Source organism: Ursus maritimus, unplaced genomic scaffold (assembly GCF_017311325.1).
Source record: "Ursus maritimus isolate PB19 unplaced genomic scaffold, ASM1731132v1 scaffold_21, whole genome shotgun sequence".
NCBI lineage: Eukaryota > Metazoa > Chordata > Mammalia > Carnivora > Ursidae > Ursus > Ursus maritimus.
In genome coordinates, this window is record NW_024424564.1 from 50,757,693 (window position 1) to 50,777,699 (window position 20,007).

The following is a 20,007-nucleotide window of genomic DNA, read 5'->3' on the forward strand; positions in this document are numbered from 1 at the left end:
GTCCCGGGACCAGACGGGGGCACCTCGTCACAGCAGCACCTTGGGCATGGCAGCCGCCACTGTGTGCGCCTCACTTTCAACGAGGACGCCCGCCTGCCACCGCCCTGGGGACAACACGTCAGTTAATGACAGCTGCACATCAGGCCCCCAACATACATGAAAAGCAGATCCACTTGTAGCCACACCACCATCCGACGTGCACCCACGTTACACCGGGAGCCCTGATTTGCCAGATTCTTCGCAAAAGCTTTTGTTAAAAAAAAAAAAAAATGAGGCGACACAATCTGCTGCAAGGGTTTTATTATGTTTAGTCTACAAATTTGATCTTTTAAGAAAAATTCACAAAATATTCAGTTGAAACCACATTTCTGGTTCATCAAATTCCAAATATATTTTACTGTGCTGAACGGTATATTCTCGTGCTGTCTAAAACACAGCCAAATTATTTGTCTTTATTCATTTATACACATTCTGTCATTTTTTGAAAACCAAGATTAAGATAAAAAATATTAACAAAACTACCCAGTTACAACTACTCTTCTCCCATATACTGAAATCTTTCCCGTGGGTCTATCTTCTTCCCTCCTTCATTTTAAATTCGGACGCTACCTCTGTCTGTAAACACACTCGGGGAGTCCTCACCTCGGCGTTTCCCATCAGTTCAAACACCACCACCTTGTGGAAGGATGAATTCCCTTGGCAATGCAGAAGCTTAGTCTGTTAAAAGTACTCACTGAAAATTATTTTTTAATTTATAGATCATACAAAATAAGCATTTACAACGGGACAGACGACTTTCAACATTATTTTGAAATCCCCTTAATATGTGGAAATATAAATGAAGCAATCTGTCAAATCAGACATTTTTGGTCTTTTGTTTTTATTCTTTGCTCCCTTTTGAATGAAATGTGTGCTGTGAATTTGTTTCTCTGGGTCCCTGTAGCATCGGCTGCTCGGGGAGCCCTCAGCCCCTAGGTCACAGGGCACCGAGACACCCCTCCCCCCCAGGAAGGCTCTCAGTCCTCAGTGGGGGGAGAAGCCCTGGTCTCCAGGCCCCCACCTGCTGGAACGAGATTCCACGAAAATAAAGCAAGGATAGCAGGCTCTGCCCAAGGGGGGGACGTGCGCAGGAAGGAATGCACAACAGAAATTACAATAAAGCTCCTAGTACATCAAAAACGAGAATTTCTCCAAAGAAATGCTAAAAATCAGTAATACATATATACCATGTGACAATGTAGCAAACCCATCTGCTGGTCTTGGCGGCGGTCTGCGATGTGGTCGCTGGTTCACCAAAGAGGAATTTCTCCCGGAAGTACAGATGGGTCTGTGGGCACTAGGAACCGTAGCGATCCTGCCGAGAGAGAACCGAGAGCAGGGCTTACTTGGGTCGGTTCCTCATTCTCGTGCAAACGGACTGCGGGCTGTTCCCCAAACTGCCCTCAAGCCAACACACGACACCAGCCCTCTGGTTGTCCGGCGCCCCCGCCCCCTCCCTGCCCGCGCGCCTCCCACGGAAGAGCCTCCTGCCACCCTGGCCTCTGCGGTGCACCTGCGGCTCCTGCGGGGGCGGCGGGGTGGGGGGCAAAGAATCTCGGGGGTGAGACCCAGTGTGAGGCCCTGGGAGGCAGGTGTCACGGGAGGACGGGGTGCACATGTGGAGTCTGAGCCCTGAAATTCTGGCTCGGCCGAGCGATCTGCAGAAGCAACTTGGCCTCCGTCCCTCCACTTCTGCAGCCAGAAAATGAGGATATAAAAGGGGGGTGACCCTCCTCAAACTAGGGATGTCAGGAGCCCCAGGGCTGAGGGGACTCTCCGGGGTGGGGGCATCCCCTCCGCCTCCCCAACCTGGGAAGCCCCTCAGGAGGCCCCAGTGCCCACGGCCGCGTTTTTACGTTAATAGCAGCATCCTGGGCCGCCTGGGGGGGCTCAGTGGGCAGAGCATCTGCCTTCCGCTCAGGTCATGATCCAGGGTCCTGGGATCGAGCCCCGCAGGGCATCCCGATCCCTGCTCAGCGGGGAGTCGGCTGCACCCTCTCCCTCTGCCCCTCCCCCCTGCTTGTGCTCTCTCAAATAAATAAATAAATAAAATCTTAAAAAAAAAGTAAATGCTGGTAACAAAATATCATGGAGAATGTCAAATCATATATACAACATAATCCTGCTTGAAGTTTAAAAAGATATGCAGAGGAATCTAGCACTAAAATAAAATATACCGAAGCATTAACCGAAGTTTTCCTTGTGAGGGGGGATAATGGGTCATTTTTATTTCCTTCTTACTACTTCTCTGTCCCAACATAGAAAAGCAGATCAGGACCACGACAATCCCTGTAACAGTCCCCCAGAGTCACCAACTAGAAAATGTACGCAAAAATAAAATGACAACTTCTGGCGTTCACGATGCCCTGGGTTACGCTGAAGCAAACTATCAATCAATGACATGAAATCTAATTTGCCAGCAGTCGAAGAAGGGTCCAAATCTCATTTTCAAAGCTTGGAGCCACCACCCCACTCGGCTCACGTCATCCCAGTGTCACTGACCTGAATGGAAGTCATGACTCCATTAGCAAAGACCGAGAGCTTTCCAGCAACGGATCGCACTCCCTGCTTAAACTGGGCCATGTCGGGCGCCGTGGGCAGCACGCTTGTGAGGTTGTAGCTTCCTGCACACAGAGCACACGCCGGCGGTCACTCCACAGCTGCGACAGACGGCAAAGCCAGTGCCCGGAACCCTCGATGACCTCAGGGAACGTGGGGTCCCCTCCCCTCCCGCTGCCCACACGCAGCAGCTGTGGTTAAGGGAAAAGAACCTTGTGGTGGACTCAGGACCCGGTTTCAGTGCCAGCCCCACCATAAGGCAGTTGCAAGACCCCACAGGAGAGAAGATGCAGTACTGGGCGCTGGGAGTGTCAGGGGTTCAGATGCTGGCACTGCCACTTTCAAGCTGTGTGTCTCTGGAGAGCTTCCTCACCCTCTCTGGGCTCCTGGGTTCCCCCCAGGTGCTCAACAGGAGATCTGACAGGTCAGTACTCGGTAAATGGCAGATGGGCAGACATCTCTATGTTTCGTGTGCTCAGCATCCCTTCCCCCCTTTTGGTACAAGCCCTCCTCCCTTCCTCTGGGGCGCCCCCTGGACTCCAGCCGGAGGGGTGGGCACGTGACCCAGGCTCGAACAGAGCCTTCCTGGGCCTCAAGGCCTCGTGTATCTTCAAGGGAGAGGTGCCGCCTGCTTGCCCTCTCCTGGCTCCTGGCGGGGCTAAGGCGCCTCTACAGCCCACCGTCACCTCATCGCCACGTGGGGGTGGGGAGGAAGCCTGTCGCAGTAGGACGGAAAGGGAGGTTCCCCAGGCCGGTGAGCAAGATGTTAGGTGTCTCTCTGGCACTGTTTTTGGACTCTGAGCTGGACCCTGCTCACTGGGTAGAGCCAGACCCCCCAGCTTCCTTCCCGAGGCCGGCTCGCTGGGTTTCTCAGCTTCAGCTGTGGTTGCCCGACAGAAACAGCGTTTCCACTGACACAGGCGAAGAGCATCGGTGTTACAATAAGCGGCGACAACCCCAGAGCTGACGGCCAGGCTTTCGTGGTGAGCCTCTGTCACAGAGGTGTGACAAGAAGCTGGAGGGGCTCAGGGGCCGTGAGTGGGCCCACAAGTGCGCCCACCTGCCCCTTCAGCAACAGAGGCCAGGTCCCTTCCCAAGAATGGACGTGCTTATCTTTCTGCACAGACACCGCCAGAAGGGACACTGTTTACCCACAGCACTGTTCCCACGTCCACCACGCAGGGAGGGGACTCAGGTGCGCGCTCTTCCCCTCTCTGCCTCCAGCTGAGTTTTTCAAGTTTTGTGGGCCTCTGCCAACAGAGGGGAAGCCCAGCCTGGCCACTGGATCTGGGTTCAAATCCCAGCACAGCCACTCACCAGGCGGTGCTACCAGCCTAAAGATGGGTCTTTAGAGCAAACAAGGAGCTAGCGTGAGATCCTGAGCACACCGAGCCGGGGTCCCCACTGCGCCATCACCCGGCGAGGCCCACAGGGGCTGGGTGGGTCCAGACCAGAGGTGGACGGGGTGTCAGCAAGCACGTTCACCTACACATTTCCAGCTGGAGAAGTGTGTAAAGAGGCGAGCACAGCTAAGGCAGGACAGCCTGGGACCACGACCCCTCACTGATCGTGTTCAGTCGGCAGCTGCCCTGACACGACCGCCAGTTTCCTGGCGCCATTCCCTTCCTCCCCTTCCTCTGTACAGAACTCCCGAATGCTAACCCTTGCAACAAGGGGTATAGAGGTGGCAGAGTTCTGGTCAGTCGGTGTAAGCTGAAGTGCCCTACAGGGCTGGGGCCTGCCCCTTTCCTCCCTCTTCCTCCTTCCTGCTGGCCGGGATGCAGGTGTGATGCCTAGGGCTCGAGCAGCCATCATCGGCGTGAGGGGAAGTACAAAGCGGAGGTCAGGAGCAGTAAGGAGGAAAAGGGCCTCGCCCCTTGGCATCTGGGAACACAGCACATGTCCCAAACTGCCCCCAGAATCACATGTAAGAGAAACAAATTCGGGTCTGATTTAGCCTCTGTTAACGTGCCTCTTCCTCCCTTCCTTAATCCTCACTAACGACCTAAGCTCCCCGGAGTAGAAGCAGCCTGATAACTCCCGGCGCGGGTGTCAGGTCTCCGGCAAGGAGGCGCCTTGCCACCCTCCGCCCGCAGGTCTGCCGCCCTGTGCCCGACGGGCTCCAGACTGCTGAGACTGACTGAAGGTCTCCTGTGGCTGTCAAGTCTCCTTCCTCCGCAGGTGTCTGCGTGCTGCGTCTCCTCGGAGGGCTCTGGGCAGCGGGCTGGAAGGGACGGGCGGCAGAGCCTAGCGCGCCGGGGCCGTACAATGGGCTCCAGGAATGACAGCTCCAGCTGCTTCCTCAGGAAGCTGGGGTTTGGGTCAGGTGCCCCATTTCCCTGCTATCTGTTCCCAGAACACCCCCAAGGGGCTTTGTGCTAAGGACATCAACACAGACCTGCTTTTCCAGCGCCCACTTCCTCCTGGGGAAGGCAGACAACCGACAACAGGAGGAAGAGGGCTCGGCCACGGTTAGAGGCAGTGGAGGCCCCCAGGGCTGGGGCCGAGCCTAAGCCGGTGACAGTGGAGGGGATGCACATCAGAGTGTCCCAAGGAGGCTTATGGACCGACTGGCTTGGGGGCCAGTGGGGGGGCCCTGGGGAAGAGAGAAATGAAGGATGACGCCAGGTTTCCGGCTTGAGCAAGCAGGAAGAAGGCAAGCCAGAGGCAGAGGCCCGGGAGGGTCCGGGCAGGGGTGGGGCGGAGGGCCAGTGGAGCCAGGCCAAGCCGAGTGACTGGTGTGGAGGCCCCACATCGGTCAGGAAGGCCAGGGGACACCGAGTGAACACCTCCCTGCACCCACTGCGGGTCGGCAGGGGGTCTGCTCGGCACAGCCACTCGCTGGAGATGCGGGCCCTCGGGCTGTCCCTCGATGCAAGCTTCCAGAGCCCCCGCAGCAGAGCAGGCGGCAACGCGCTCACCGGCTGTCACCGCTCTGTTACGGCTCGGGCGGGAAGAACGCATCACTGCTGCCCCCGACAGAGGCCGCGATGTCACACGTGGAGCAAAGTATGTTCCTGGCTGTGCTGGGAGGGGCGCTAGCACAGTGGGGGCCCTGGTTCCTGCTCCCCGCTGCCCCGGGGCCACTGACCGGCCCCGCCTCCAGAGCTCCTGCACTGCCGACCACTCGTCACTGCACAGACCCCGAGGGCTTTCTCTGTGCCAGGCGTGCAGAGACGAGAAAGGACGGGTCCTGTCCAGGGAGGACTCCTGCTCGCATTGGGGGAGACGGTCCTCGGAGGGCCTGGCTCCTGGGAGAGCACAGGGTGGCGGGGGCCGAAGCGGGAAGGGAGGATGGAGCTGAGCCCCGACCGGCAGGAGCTGGGTGGTGGAGCTGCACTCAAACCAAGGGCAGGATTTGAAACCCGGACGACCAGGGTGTGCTCTGAAAACTCAGCTGGACGGGGCGGGGGGCGGGGGGGCTCAGCGGGTCAGGAGCAGGAGCAGTTCCCAGGCTCCTCAAACAATGAAGCTCGAGTAGAATACCGTGTACCCATTTCCCTGAAACACAGATGAATGGGGAGAAAGGAGGTCCCAGATGACGCGAGCGCCGAGTTTTGGGACAGAAGCGTTGCAGGGGCGCCTCTCGCGACCAGCACAGCAGCCCCACGCTGACATCAACGGCACTCTGGTCTGCGACCGAATCGGGGTTGGCAAGGCCACTGCGCAGCCTCGATGTAGGACAACCATGGTCACCCGCGGACCAGACAGGACCACCAGTGCTCTGAGATCTGCAGGCCCCGAAGAGGCTCTGCGCCTGAGCGAGGGGGAAGGCGGAGGGTGGCCGAGGCGCCCTGAGGCGACAGAAGAAAGAGGGGGGAACCCGAAGGGCACATGGAGGGAAGGAGAGCCTGGCACCTGGGGGAGGGTCTGTAGCGTCTCTGGCACTCGTAGGTGGACAGGCTCAGAGCAAGGTCATCAGCGTCATTTTCTTGAAAGAAATACCCCGGGGGGGCAGGCTGGCTTTGGAGCGTCTGCTGTCATTCGGCGCCCTAGGGCCTGCCTCGCGAGCTGCTGGGGTTGATGGCAGTCCCCCGCCCCCGGCTGACCGGGCTCTGGGGGAGTGACCACGGGGACCGACGTTGCGCCAGACTGCGCTGGGTGCTCACGCAACTTTCTAGGGCCCTTTCAATACCCTGAAAGGGTCGCGCCCTCGACAGACCAGGGCTCCTGGGTTAACCACAGCCCCAGGAAGCATTTTACTTCTCCAGGAGACCTTTCAAATCTGGACTGTTTCCCTCACACCACAAAGAAATGATAAAGGTACCATGATCGCCCCCATGACACTGGTATTTCACAGATGCGGAAGCTTCCGACACAAGCAACCCAGAGAGTCTCCTAAACCAGCTTCTGCCGTTTGCCGAAATGCGCTGGAAACAAAGAGCAAACATTGCCTGAGGGTTGTTCCAAGGGCCCGCGCTTCCAGCAGGAACTGAAGGCAACCATCAGGATGGGCTTGACGGGAGAGGCAGAGCCAGGGTGACCAGGGTCTGGGCCTGGCCCAAAGAGGGAGGGTGGGAGGCTGGGGAGGGGAGGGGGCACCCTTACGGGGCATGCCAGGGGACACCCTCACCGTGACTGGGAGTTCCCAGGGACGGAGTTTGTCTGCGACCCACACAAGGCCCTAAAATTAAAGGACCTTTGTTCTCTGAAAGGGACAGGAAAGTAAACACAGGCTGGCCACAATTTTCCTTCAACAATTGGAAAGGCTGCTTTCATTTCATCTCCAAATATTTTTTTTGCTTTTTTTTTTTTTTTAAACAAACAGCGTTTCAGAGTGAAACTTCCAACAACTTGAATTACAAAAACACATACTGCTGGGTAGGGGCGATTTTCAACACGTCAGGTTCTTTGGGCTGACCTGACCCCCCCCACCCCAGGGCTGTGAGGTGACCCAGCACTGGCCCAAGGGGGTGGAGGTGGGGCTGCAGAGACCCTCCCTTCCTAAAGGCAGGGCCAGCACCCCTCTGCCGGGGCAAGCCCAAGAGGAAGTTACCCTGACAAGAGGCCAGGCCGCCCAGAGCCTTGAGGTGAGAACACAAGTCCAGGAGCCACCCCTGCCCCCATCCGGACTCAGTGCAGAAGACAGCTCAGAAAGTGGCCTGACCGAGAGCCCTTGCCTGACTGTGTGAGGTCGGGGGGCAGAACCAAGCACCCCCACCTGTCTCTGGGGTCAGCAGACCCCCCCCTCCAGCTGGGACACTCCTTCCCACAGCAGCCAGCAGCCTGGCATGCTCACTGTACCCCAAGGGCCACGCTGGATCTTCTAGCACCCCCAAACCCCATCACCGAAGGTCCCAGGCACTCGGGTCTGCCCTATGCCCTTCTCTCTTGAGGCTGTTTCTCGCTGGCCTCAGGAAACAGCTGTTCTTGGGGGCTGCCCAGGCTGGTCAGCTTTGCCCACGCCCAGCTCCGCTAGGGCCAGGCACGAAGCAGTACAGGTGGTCCTGGGCCTGGAACGCTTGGCTCTGGAGATTCCCCTCCCCTTGGGCTCCCCTGCTGAGTGAGTTTCTGAACTGACCTTAGAGGACACTGCCCCTTGATGTTAGCTGTGACACAGGAGGGACACGCAGCCTCCCTTAGCCCTGCGGCCTGACTGAGGCCTGGGTGGGATCTAACATGGCCCAGGGACCCAGAGGTACACGCAGAGAGTGGCACAGCTCTGAGGTCCACTCCCTGGGGCTCCCAGACTCTCTTCAGTGGGGTCTGGACCCTGAGAGGGATGGGGAGACAGGAAATTCCTCTCCCCCTGCCTGTTCCCAAGTGCACATCCTGCCTTCCCTGGAAGACTGAGCCTGGCGGATTCCCCTGTTCTATCTGCTTCTGCGTCCCTTGGGGCCGGTGCCGGACCCCCAGGTGTCCCTTTATACACAGCACCTCACGGAAGCCTCAGGGCAGCCCTGTGAGGGATGCATCATCCACCCACTTCGGAGAGGAGAATCTAAGGTGAAAAGTGCCATGAAATGCTCAAGGTCTCAGGCAGGCAGTGGTCAGTGACGCTAGGAGCCCAGGGCTGTCCCCCCGCGAGGCTGCGATACCACACACATCAGACACCACGTTCCCACTGGACTACGACACACTGTTTCGGGAAGATGACTTGCCGGGCAACCTAGGGGACGCTGGTGAAATGTCATGACTCAGTTTCCTGACATGCAAAGCCTGGAGTAATAGGAATGTCTGCTCGGACTCATGGGGGAGGAAGAGCATCACATAACAATTGCTGATAACCTTGGAAAGTACAAAGGTCTGTGCAGAGAAAACGCACCCGGGCTGTAGAGACAGCCCCGCCCCGCGCTCAGTACCTGCCGCCTGCTTCCTCTGCTCATCGAACAGATCGGCTGAGCTGATGGAGGCACTTGCCGAGAGCCTCTCCAGCCGAGCCCTGGTTTCGTACTAGAGAAGACAAGGAATAGAAAGGATTAGGCTCCAAACACCGTGAGCAACTGAACAGAAAGCATCAGGAAGGTGCTGTCATTTGCTGCCTAGCATGAGGGAACCCGGAGAGCGAGAATGACACGTCAGTCAGGGACGCACACCGCCAAGAGCTCTGCGCCAGCACGCTCCCAACGTTAGAACAAAACCTTAGACCCCCTCGTTGCCGTGAGATCCTTCTGCTTAGCAAGACTCCTCTAACGGGCAACAACCTGAAGATAAATGTATCTACCCTCCAAAAACATGTCTACCTCATTTAACTTCATTAAGAACAATTTAAAAATTAAGTAAATTACATCTGTATTGAAAATTGCCTGAAAATTATTCCAAAGGTAGGCAATGGATGTCTGTTCAAAATACTGAGAAAGGGATTAGGGAGACGTGAGGACTGGTCCCTACCTTCCAGCTGCTCATCCAGCTGGGGCTGCGAGGGGAACGGTCAGGAAGACCTGGGTTCGAGTCCTGACGCCAGCACCCCGAGGCAGCGGCCTCTCACAGCCTGAGTCCATCTTGCTCTGCACCCACCACCGCCCCCCGAGACCCTCGTGTCCCTGCTCGCGTCCTGCTCTACACGGCCCACACTCCAATGCTCTGGACACTTACGTCAGCTTGGGCTTGTCTTCCGAAGTACATATCTGATGAAATGGCTTTGACGTTCCCAAACTTCTTCTGGGCTTCATCTGTATTTTCGACTGGCTTGTAGTCTGGCTTACGGCGAGCAGTAGATCTACAATTAAAAAGAGCCAAAACAGGAGTGACATCGGCAAGACAGTGGAATAGAAGTTTTCTACCATCATCCCGCTATAGAACACTGATTTTGACAATCATCTACAGGCAAGAACGTCTTTACGGGAGTGTGGGAGTGCAGCAGAGAGGTTCAAGCACACTGTCGGAACAAACAATCCAAGACCAGACACATTGAGGAGGGTAAGAGGAATAGTTTCACTTTGCCTGAGTCACCCCCCACCCCAAGGTGGCATAGCTCGGCAACAACAGAGATCCCCTCGGCCCACAATAGCTCCCACAAGGGAAGGTAAGAGGGTGTTGAGTGGGTGCCTGATTTCCCCAACTGTGTGGGACACTGCAGAGGATGCCCCTTCTTTCCCACCCCATCCGGAATACTGAGGTGATCTGCATGGCTTAGGGGCTGGAAGTTGCCGGAAGCACAGCAGCCAGGGCTCAGAACGCATTAAAGGCATGCACGTCCTGCTGACCGCTTTGTGGACGTGACGCCATGAGGAAGCCCGCTCACAAGCCGCTGGGTACACTTTGCCTGTGGGGACCCCAACTGGCCCATGGGTGCCTCCCAGTGCTCTGTGCACCTCATCCCCGCACAAGCCCCCCACCCATTGTCGGCTCCCTGCACATGCCCCCACGTATGGTGAGTACAAGCCTTCTGGGCATGTGCAGAAAGCCAGACCAACTCTGTGGGACTGGGAGAAAATATACAAACTTGAGCATTAAAGGCACTGAGGGAAAGCAAACAGGAAGCTCAAGCACCTGGCCTGGCCTTGTAGGACTGAGAAAAGGCATACCATCTTAAGAATTCATCCCCCAAAAAGAATAAGTAGTGTGGAGTGGGCACACACATAGGAAAGGTCTGAGAAAGCTTCAGAATCCCCAGCAGGTCTGCCGCTGAAGGCATTTCTCACCCCAAGTCAGTCAGTAGAGACAGGAGGAGGTGACTGTTTCTTCAAATGCAAAGACAGCAACACAAGACCCAAGGAGCATGAAAAATCAAGGAAACATGATGCCACAGAGGGAACACATCAGTTTTCCAATAAGTGTCCCCAAGGAATTGCCTGACAGGTTTCAAAATAATTGTCTTAAGGAAGCTCAGCAACCTACAAGAACACCCACAGCTCCAGGAAATCAGGAAAACACAAAAACAAAACTAGCCGCTCAACATGGAAACAGAAATCATAAAAAAGAATCAAACGGAAACTCTGGAGCTGAGGAATACAATAGGGGACATCAGCAGTAGACTTAATCAAGCGGAAGAAAGAATTTGTGAACTCGAAGACAGGTCACTTAAAATTATCTAATCAAAGGAGAAAAAAGAATGAAAAAGAGGGAGGAAACCCTACATGAATTATGGCACACCACAAGAAAAAAAATTTATGCATTATGGGAAAAAAATAATACAATACGGGAGAATCTTCTTCATCAGGAGAAGAGAGGGAGAAAGGGGCAAAAAGCTTATTTAAAGAAATAATGACTAAGGGCTCCCCAGTCTGGAGATGTGGACATTCAGATACATGAAGCTCAAAAGTCCCAGAGAGATTCAGCCCAAAGAGACGTTCACCAGACACCTTATAACAAAACTGCCAGAGATCGAGAGAGAAAGATGATATGATTCCACTCATAAATGGAATCTAAAAACACAGAGAATAAACAAACAAAAAGCAGAATCAGAACTAAAACTATGGAGAACAAATGACGGTTACCAGACCGAAGCTGTAACAGGGGGTGAGCAAAATGGGTGAAAAGGGAAAGCGAGACGCAGGCCTCCGGTTTCGAAATGAGTAGGTCACGGGAATAAAAAGCAGAGCATAACGGAAAAAAGCCAAAGAATTTTGAAAGCTGCAGGAGAAAAGAAACTCTTCACATGCAATGGAATCCCTGTAAGGCCATCGGCAGATTTCTCGGCAGAAACCTAGCAGGCCGGGAGATAGCAGGATGATATATTCAAAGTGCTGAGACAAAACCAAACAACAACGAAGCCCTGCCAGCCACCAGACTGGCGCCGCCGAAATGCTAAAAGGAGTTGTGCAAGCTGAGCTGATGAATGGTAATTAATAACATAAAAGCATGAACGTAGGGGCGCCTGGGTGACGCAGTGGACTGAGTATCTGACTCATGATTTCGGCTCAGGTCATGATCTTGCAGTTGTGGGGTCAAGCCTCAAGTCAAGCTCCACACTCAGAGGAGTGTCTGCTGGGGAATCTCTCCCTCTCCCTCTGCTCCTCCCCGCCTCAAAATAAATACATAAATAAATAAGTAAAATAAAAACTATAACAACAGACAAAGGTCATTATATAACTAACAAGAGGTCAGTTCATCAGGAGGATATAATAAGTGTAAATACGTACGCACCCAACATCGGAGCTAAATATATGCCACAAATATTAACAGATCTGAAGGGAGAAAGAGAGAGCACTGCAATCACAACAGAAGACTTCAGCCCCCACTTTCAGTAATGGACAGACCACCCAGACAGAAAATCAAGAAAAACTGGACTTGAACAATACCTTAGACCAAATGGACAGACAGATACATTCCGGACATCCCCTCCAATAGCAGCAGAACACACATTCTCAAGCATGCAAACATTCGCCAGGACAAATCATATGTTAGGTCACAAAACATGACCTATGTTAGGTCTTAACAAGTTAAGAAGACTGAAATCAGGGGCGCCTGGGGGGCTCAGTCCTTAAGCGTCTGCCTTCGGCTCGGGGCGTGATCCCAGAGTCCTGGGATTGAGCCCCGCATCAGGCTCCTCCGCTGGGAGGCTGCTTCTTCCTCTCCCACTCCCCCTGCTTGTGTTCCCTCTCTCGCTGTCTCTCTCTCTCTGTCAAATAAATAAATAAAATCTTAAAAAAAAAAAAAAAAGAAGACTGAAATCATATTAAGTGTCTTTTGCAACCATAATCGTTCAAAGTAGAAACCAACAACCAGAGGAAAATCGGAAAATTCACAAATTAACAACACACTCCTGAATACCCAATGGATCAAAGAAGAAATCAAAAGGGCGATAAGAAAATCTCTTAAAACAAAGGACAATGGAAACACAACATATCAGAACTTATGAAATACAGCAAAAGCAGTTCTAAGAAGGGAGTTTACGGCCGAGTATCTGAGAAGATGCTCCATATTACTCATCACCAGGGAAACGCAAATCCAAACCACAACGAGACACCACCTCACACTTGTAAGGATGGCAATTACCGAAAGAGGTGCATAGTGACGGGAACTGGAGAAAAGGGAAGCCCTGTGCATGGCTGGTGGGATTGTAAATTAGCAGAGTGAGTCACAGAGAAAACAGCATGGAGGTCTCTTGAAACATTAAAAATAGAACTACCACTTAACCCAGCCATCCCATTTCTGGGTGTGTCTGAAGCAGACAACATCAGGATCTTGAGATCTCTGCACTTCCATGTTCACTGCAGCATTATTCATAGTAGCCAAGATATGGAAACGATCAAAATGTCTGTTGATGGATGAATGGATAAAGAAAATATATATACAATGGAACATTACTCAGCTGTAAAAAAAAAAAAAAAAAAAAAAAAGGGGAAATCCTGCCATTTGTGACAACATGGATGAACCCGGAGGACATTATGCTAGTGAAATAAACCAAACAGAGAAAGAAAAATACTGTACAGTTTCGTTTATAGGTAGAATCTAGAATTTAAAAAAAAAGTCAGGGTGCCTGGGTGGCTCAGTTGGTTAAGTGTCTGCCTTCGGCTCAGGTCATGATCTTGGGGTCCTGGGATCAAGCTCCCTGCTCAGCGGGGAGTCTGCCTCTCCCTCTCCCTCTGTCCTTTCCCCGGCTTGTACTCTCTCTCAAATGAATAAAATCTTAAAAAAAAAAAAAAAAAGTCAAACTCACAGAAACAGAAAGTAGAATAGTGTTTCCCATGGGCTTGGAGGCAGGGGAAAGGGGCAGATATTCAAAGGGCGCAAACCTCCATTTACAAGATGAATAAGTTCTGCGGATGGAAAGTACAGTTCGGGCACTATAGTAAATAATACCGCACCGTACACTTGAAATTCGCTGAAATATGGATCTTAAGTGTTCTCAGTACACAAAATGAAAACAAAAAAAATCTAGACCAAATAGGTTAAACTAATTTGAGGCGAGGCAAATGCATTTCTCATTTATAATGTATACCAATGCCATTTTACTTTTTAAAAAGCTGACTGTGGTAATTTTGTACAAGGATTTCAGGCCACTTTAAAAAGCCTGAAAATTCTAATAAAAACATGAATAAATATCCAAAGCACCCAACATTTGAAGGAATTTTCCTATTTACACAGACCAGTCCTATCCCTCTTCAGCGCCACAGACCCTCAGCGAGTGAATACTGAGGACGCTGTTCGTAACACACACATGACGCAGCCCCACGTCACGCAGGACACAGAATGAGGGTCTCCTGTCACCGAGCACAGTCCCAGGCTGCGCCTCCTGTCCCAACGTATTCGTCATGTCTCCCTGCACGCTCAGCAGCTCCCGGTTTGGACGGGCGATTACGAAATCTTTCACTCATAATGACCAACAACTGGAGCTGCTCCTTCGACAGGTGAAGGGACACGCGGCTCCACGATAAAGAGGAAGGAACACAACATCATGACCAGAGTCTCCAATGCGCCATGAAAAGTCAAAGAAGCCAGTCGAAAAAGGCCAGTTACTGTATGATTCCATTTCTATGACATTCTGGGAAAGGCAAAATTGCAGGGTCAGAAAACAGACGGGGATGCGAAGAACATTCTTGAAATAGTAAATAAAATCATTTACTAGTCTTAGAGATTTTCGCTAGAGCTGCGTGGCCTCACTATTTACAATCCCCGTTTGTGTTCCTACCTGTCTGAATAGCCTGTGGTTTTCAGGATGGCGTCAGTATCTTTGATGGCCTCTTTCTTCCAGTAAGAATCGGAACTGTCATCCCAGCTGGAAAAAGAACTGCTCCTGAACTCCATCGGCTCCTCCAAGTACCTGGATGAAAAGAGGGACAGTGACTTGGGAGACCTTGCTGATATCCTCCACGCTACACTCCCCGGCCCTTGAAGGTGGGAGCGCCACGGGACTAGAGCTGACGGACGAGATGGCACCAGGCACGAGGAGGGCCCTTTCCAAGCCTTTAAAGTGCCCGCACTCGATGCGCCCAGTCCCCCCTCCCCACGCCACATGGAAGACAAGGTGGTGTTTTCCAGGTGCGACAGACTCAGGCAGAAGCCTCCATCCGTCAGGAAAATCAAGGTGCCGCCCAAAGGCCAGGTAATCTGGACGGTCACCTGCACCCTCAGCTGAACAAGAAGTAAACCCCCACTGTGTTAAGCCTTTAAGACGGGGCGGATACTTGTCAGTGCAGCCTAACTGCGCCCATCCGGTAGCATGTGACATCTTCGAGTGTCTTTACCAACTCGAGGTTACATATTTTGCTTTCTTTGCGTCTAGTTCTGCCCAGTTAGGTAGTCACAACAAAAACCCCATTCAAGGAGCTCCTTGCTGGCACTCCCTGCCGTGTTACCCCCAGCGTAAGCCTTCAATCCTAACACTAACTCCCAACTCCCACTTCACGGAAAGGACGCTAATTAGCCTCCTCGAGCCAGACGCGCAGCTACGGACGGCTATCCCTGGGCCGTCTGCAGAGCTCCGGCAGCCTGGAGCTCGGGGTGGACCTGATCTGTCAGCTTCTCTGAGGAGAGGCCGGCCTTCTAGATCGGTTTACACTTTTGTAGCCGAGCATCACTGAGCAGGGCCTTGCTTCGAGAGCCAAACTCAATGGCAGCCTTCCGTCCTGCAGGCTGACAGAACAGGTCCTGACCGCGAGCAGCCGGGTTTGTCTGGAACACGACAGAGATGGATGGCTGAGGGGGACGTGCCATGGAGCCTCACAATTCACAACAGCCTAGGATGGAAAAGAGCCCTGCCAGATACGCACTCCATTGAAAGATGGGGTTCTGGGGCGCCTGGGTGGCTCAGTCGTTAAGCGAATGCCTTTGGCTCAGGGCGTGATCCTGGCGTTCTGGGATCGAGCCCCGTATCGGGCTCCCCGCTGGGAGCCTGCTTCTTCCTCTCCCACTCCCCCTGCTGTGTTCCCTCTCTCACTGGCTGTCTCTCTCTCTGTCAAATAAATAAATAAAATCTTAAAAAAAAATAAAAATAAAGGTGGGGTTCAAGATGCTCAGAAGGGGCAGATCCAAGGCTTAGGTCCTGAGGAAGGAAAGGTGCTGCAGAGGATGTGGAGACTTTCAAAAACACCACGAGGCATTCTGCAGAGTAACAAAAGCGGCACACGACGTCATGAGAAGTACGGAGATGGAAGGAAAGCCTGGGCAGCCAGAGGCGCCTGTAATCAGAGGGGGCAGCAGGAACCTGCGAGAACAAACAGGCCAAGGGCCCAGATGAGCTAAGATCTGGGAGTGGAAATGGTGAGAACATACTCTTTTTCTTGGTTAAAAAAAAAAGAAAAGAAAAGAAAAAAGCTAGGAGGGATAAACTTGCTATTTGAAGCAGATGGTGTGACTTTACATGGGTAATAGAGAGAAAGCAGAATTTCCAAAAGTGGCCTCTGCCTTCTCTAGCGAGGAGGTCATTAAGAGCAAATCTCATTACACTGGCCTCCTCTCCCCAGGAAGGAAGACGCAGATCAGAGTGGATCTGTGTGTCGGCGAGGAATGGGTCAGGCTCTCTCTGTGGCTGATGGGCGGGTGAGCCTGGAGCCTTGGACAAGGAGACTTCAAGTGGTTCAGAGGAAGAAGGTTTCCAAAATGTGGGAGGCACATTGGCCTGGAAAGTTACCTTCAATTATTTGAGAGACTTATTTGTAAGAGTTCAAGCAGAAGAATTAAGACCAAGTCAATGAGCAATTTAAGAAATCGTTAGTAAGCATCAGTGAGGAGCTGAGGACACAGGGCAAGGAGACATACTTAGTCCTTGCCTGCACGGGGCTGGCTGATTTGGGCTCAGAAACCCAGGGAGGTGTGTAAGTAGAGGTATTATTCCTCATGGAGCTGCCCTTGGACCGAATGGCTGTCTTGAGGAGGAGAGCGAGTGCCGTGCAGGTGGGGACCGCGTGGTCCCCTGGACGATGCTGGGGGTGGGGCAGGGCGGGAAGCACTGGACAGGGGGTGGCTGGAGCTTTCAGACTCTTCACAACTCTGAGCTGCTGGGCCTTAGGGTGTCGCAGATTTAGTTGTCACTCCAAGGAACCGGTCTTCATTCATGTACGCCCAAGTGCTTATCTTGGAATATGCGGGCATCGGAGTTTCTGAATGACTGGGCTATGGAAAATTCAGCAGAGAGAAAGCCATCCTGCTAGGATCCCACCGGTCAGCAGGAGCACCGGGCAGTGTTCTGCGTGCTGGGGCGGCTGGGCGTGGGGGTGGGCTCTCTGCGCCAACCGATGCGGGGGGCGTGCAGCACCCCTCGGGGGCACAGTCAGCTACCCCGCCAGGCCTCAGGCCCACTGGAAGGATGGGCTGACTGAGCAACAGCCGTCCCCGACTTCCAATGACTGACTTCCCAATGTTCTGATTTCTGGATCCTGGTTCTCAGTGCTTGTCCCTTGTATTTTACTCTCGCACTCCATCCGCATCCAACCCTGAGGACGTTCCTTACAAGCCCGTGACAGAAGTACCCCCGCAGCACGTATGAATGGGATTTATAGCCGTAGACAACTGTCTGCCCCAGTGAGGCCACGCTGACTGCAGGAGGCTGGGCAAATTGTTCTGGGGTCATTATTTTGTACTCAGTATATAATTACATTGTTTACATCCTGAATATAATGGAACTCAATTTTAAAAAGCCCAAAGATACGGTGGATCTTATTTTTAATAGAAACAGCATTCTTTCATAATTCATAATGTTCAACTTCTAATGGGCTAATGAATAATTTGGAAGCAGTGCACGCTCTTCACAGAGCGAATATGCTGGCTCTCCCAGAGGCTGTGTCCTCTTTCTCTCAGTTGCCAGGGAACTAAGAGTGTCCTTGTTCTACTCGCAGTGGTTACAACCGAGCAGGGGCACTCACGCTCCTGGTGGACAACCTGCAGGGGATGAGGACACGCCAAGGTCTCTCTGGCGGGAGCCCACTAAGTGAGGTCTGTATAAAAACACCTGCTCCCACGTTTCAAACCATAAATCATTGTTTCATAGCAAGAAAGGCCTTAGGACTAACTCTTCCGACTAAAGCTTTTGGAGAAAGAGCTTCTGGATTCCTGAGGCTCCTGACAAGGCAGATATAGCCCCCCGGGAGCCGATCAGTGACCTAGAGCCAGTGACGTTCTCCAGAAGTTTCTCAGGGCCCGTTCCATGGATAACTTCACTTGCAGCCATTTCTTTGCTACTTGGCTGCCAAGCAGCGGTGCTGACTTAACTTGAAATTTCTTTTCTTTTCTATGCTTTCATGGGCAGGAGGTGCTAATGAGCAGTGAAATAATAAAAAAGGTGTGGAGAAGCCAAACTGGCCAGTGTGGAACCCACGTCACCTCGAGTCTCCTAAGACGCACTCGCTCATTCAAAGAGCGCATCTGAAATGATCTATGTGCATGAAGCTCCCAGATCAAGTTACACATTTAATTTCATCCCGTAGAAAACGTATTTAAATACGGTTAAAAGGCGTGCTTCGGGAGTGACCTCTATGGAATCCGAAACCTGTGTGTCGTACAGGTGACTTGCAGCAGGCAAAGAGAACCCCCCCTCCCACCGTCTCCGACAGGAACACCACTCAACTGCTCCCTGTTTTTGGTAAAACACATGGACTGAAATAACGGGAAGCTATGCGAGAAGAATTTTTTTAAGGCTAGTACTAACCAACGAACTCTGAAGAATGGATCTCACAACTGGCTTCTAGTTAATACTTAACACGGATCTGTACTGGCTGTATTGTGAAGCAGACGTCCATCATTATGTATGAAAACGCCTGAAGCCTACGTAACGGCCAGACGACAGTAACGCCCTTCCAGACGTGCGCGATGGGGCCCGTTAGTGACAGGCACTCCTTCGATTTTCCCGACCTCCGAACTTGAAGGAGGCCCGCAATGTGGTTAAGTATCCAACAGTAATTAAACATTTCAACTGGGTCCCTCGCTTCTTGAACTGAATTTCTGTATCATAACAGCAGCTAAACAGAACACGAAGCATAGTCAAGCACTATCCTGAACACTCCATTTGCAAGAATTCATGTCCCCTCCTCACCGCACAATACTGCGAGGCAGACGCCAGTATCCCTAACTTACAGACGAGGAAGCTGCGGCACCGAGAGGCTGAGTATCTTGGCCAAGGTCACACAGTCATTAAGGGGCCTACACTCTTACCGCTGTGCCCCCGGCTGCTGCCCACCTCCAGTTACCAGCCCAGGCGTATGCGGTGCCTTTTTAGCGGGACTCTCCCCGTGCCGGTCAGGTTCTCAGAAGAACCCCCCCCAAAGGGAGTCGGTTCAAGTTTAAACTTGTTCTCCTGCCCCTCAAGCCCCTGAACCTGAACCACCGCACTCAGCCACGGTCGGCTTCACACGGAGCTCACGGCGAATGCCGACGCGCCGGAAGCCGGCTTACCCTGGGAGCCCTCAGCGCACACTAGCGTTTTCCATGACTCGATACACACACACAGCAGTGTTCACCTAATCTTCTGTCCTGCCCGCTGGAGACTCCGGAAATGGGTATTCTGAAACAAAAGGATCTGGACCTCTGGGATCTTACTTTTTTCTCCAATTTCACACTCAGATAAACATAAATTCCAACCTCTAACTTTAACTCTGGGTCGATGATTTTTATTCTCAAACATCTTAATACTTGCAAGCACGGTCCACTTGTGAATGTTTCCCCAATTTTTTTTTTCCCAAAGGACACCCTTGACTCCAGCTAAGCTTTAGAAAGGAATGAAATAAACGGACTTGCAATTTGCTCCTAATGCAAATAAGCGAGTCAGTCCACAGCTTTTGCTGCCTTTCAAAACAACACATTATGGTTGATTTTTAGCACATTACCTTGAGCTGGAAGTAAAATATGAATCATCATTGTCATCACTGTACTTCTTTCTGGGTTTTGCTATGACTGGTGTTTCCTGTTCAATGGTCTGCATGTCTGAAGTCACGGAATGCGAAATACCACTTGAGAAAACAGAATAAAATGGGGAAAAATTACATTCGTTCGTGAGGACACCTGTGTTCACAGAAGAACGCACATTTTAATCTATACTCCCAACAACAACAAAAACGTACTGGTGGGGTTAAAAGCACGAGCGATAAAAAC

At 52.4% G+C, this 20,007-nt stretch overlaps 1 protein-coding gene across 1 annotated transcript in view; it reads right to left on the minus strand.

The window, feature by feature from the left end:
• Positions 1-283: 283 nt before the first annotated feature.
• The window catches only part of ARFGAP3 (ADP ribosylation factor GTPase activating protein 3), a 48,545-nt gene continuing 28,821 nt past the window's right edge, over positions 284-20,007 (minus strand). Inside the window, exons 11-16 of the mRNA XM_040637659.1 lie at positions 19,743-19,865; positions 14,615-14,746; positions 9,634-9,757; positions 8,901-8,991; positions 2,542-2,663; positions 284-1,354 (exon numbers count right to left, since the gene is read on the minus strand). Of these exons, the coding sequence (XP_040493593.1) occupies positions 1,337-1,354; positions 2,542-2,663; positions 8,901-8,991; positions 9,634-9,757; positions 14,615-14,746; positions 19,743-19,865 (610 nt within the window). The 3' untranslated portion in view covers positions 284-1,336. The remainder of the gene's footprint in view (positions 1,355-2,541; positions 2,664-8,900; positions 8,992-9,633; positions 9,758-14,614; positions 14,747-19,742; positions 19,866-20,007) is intronic.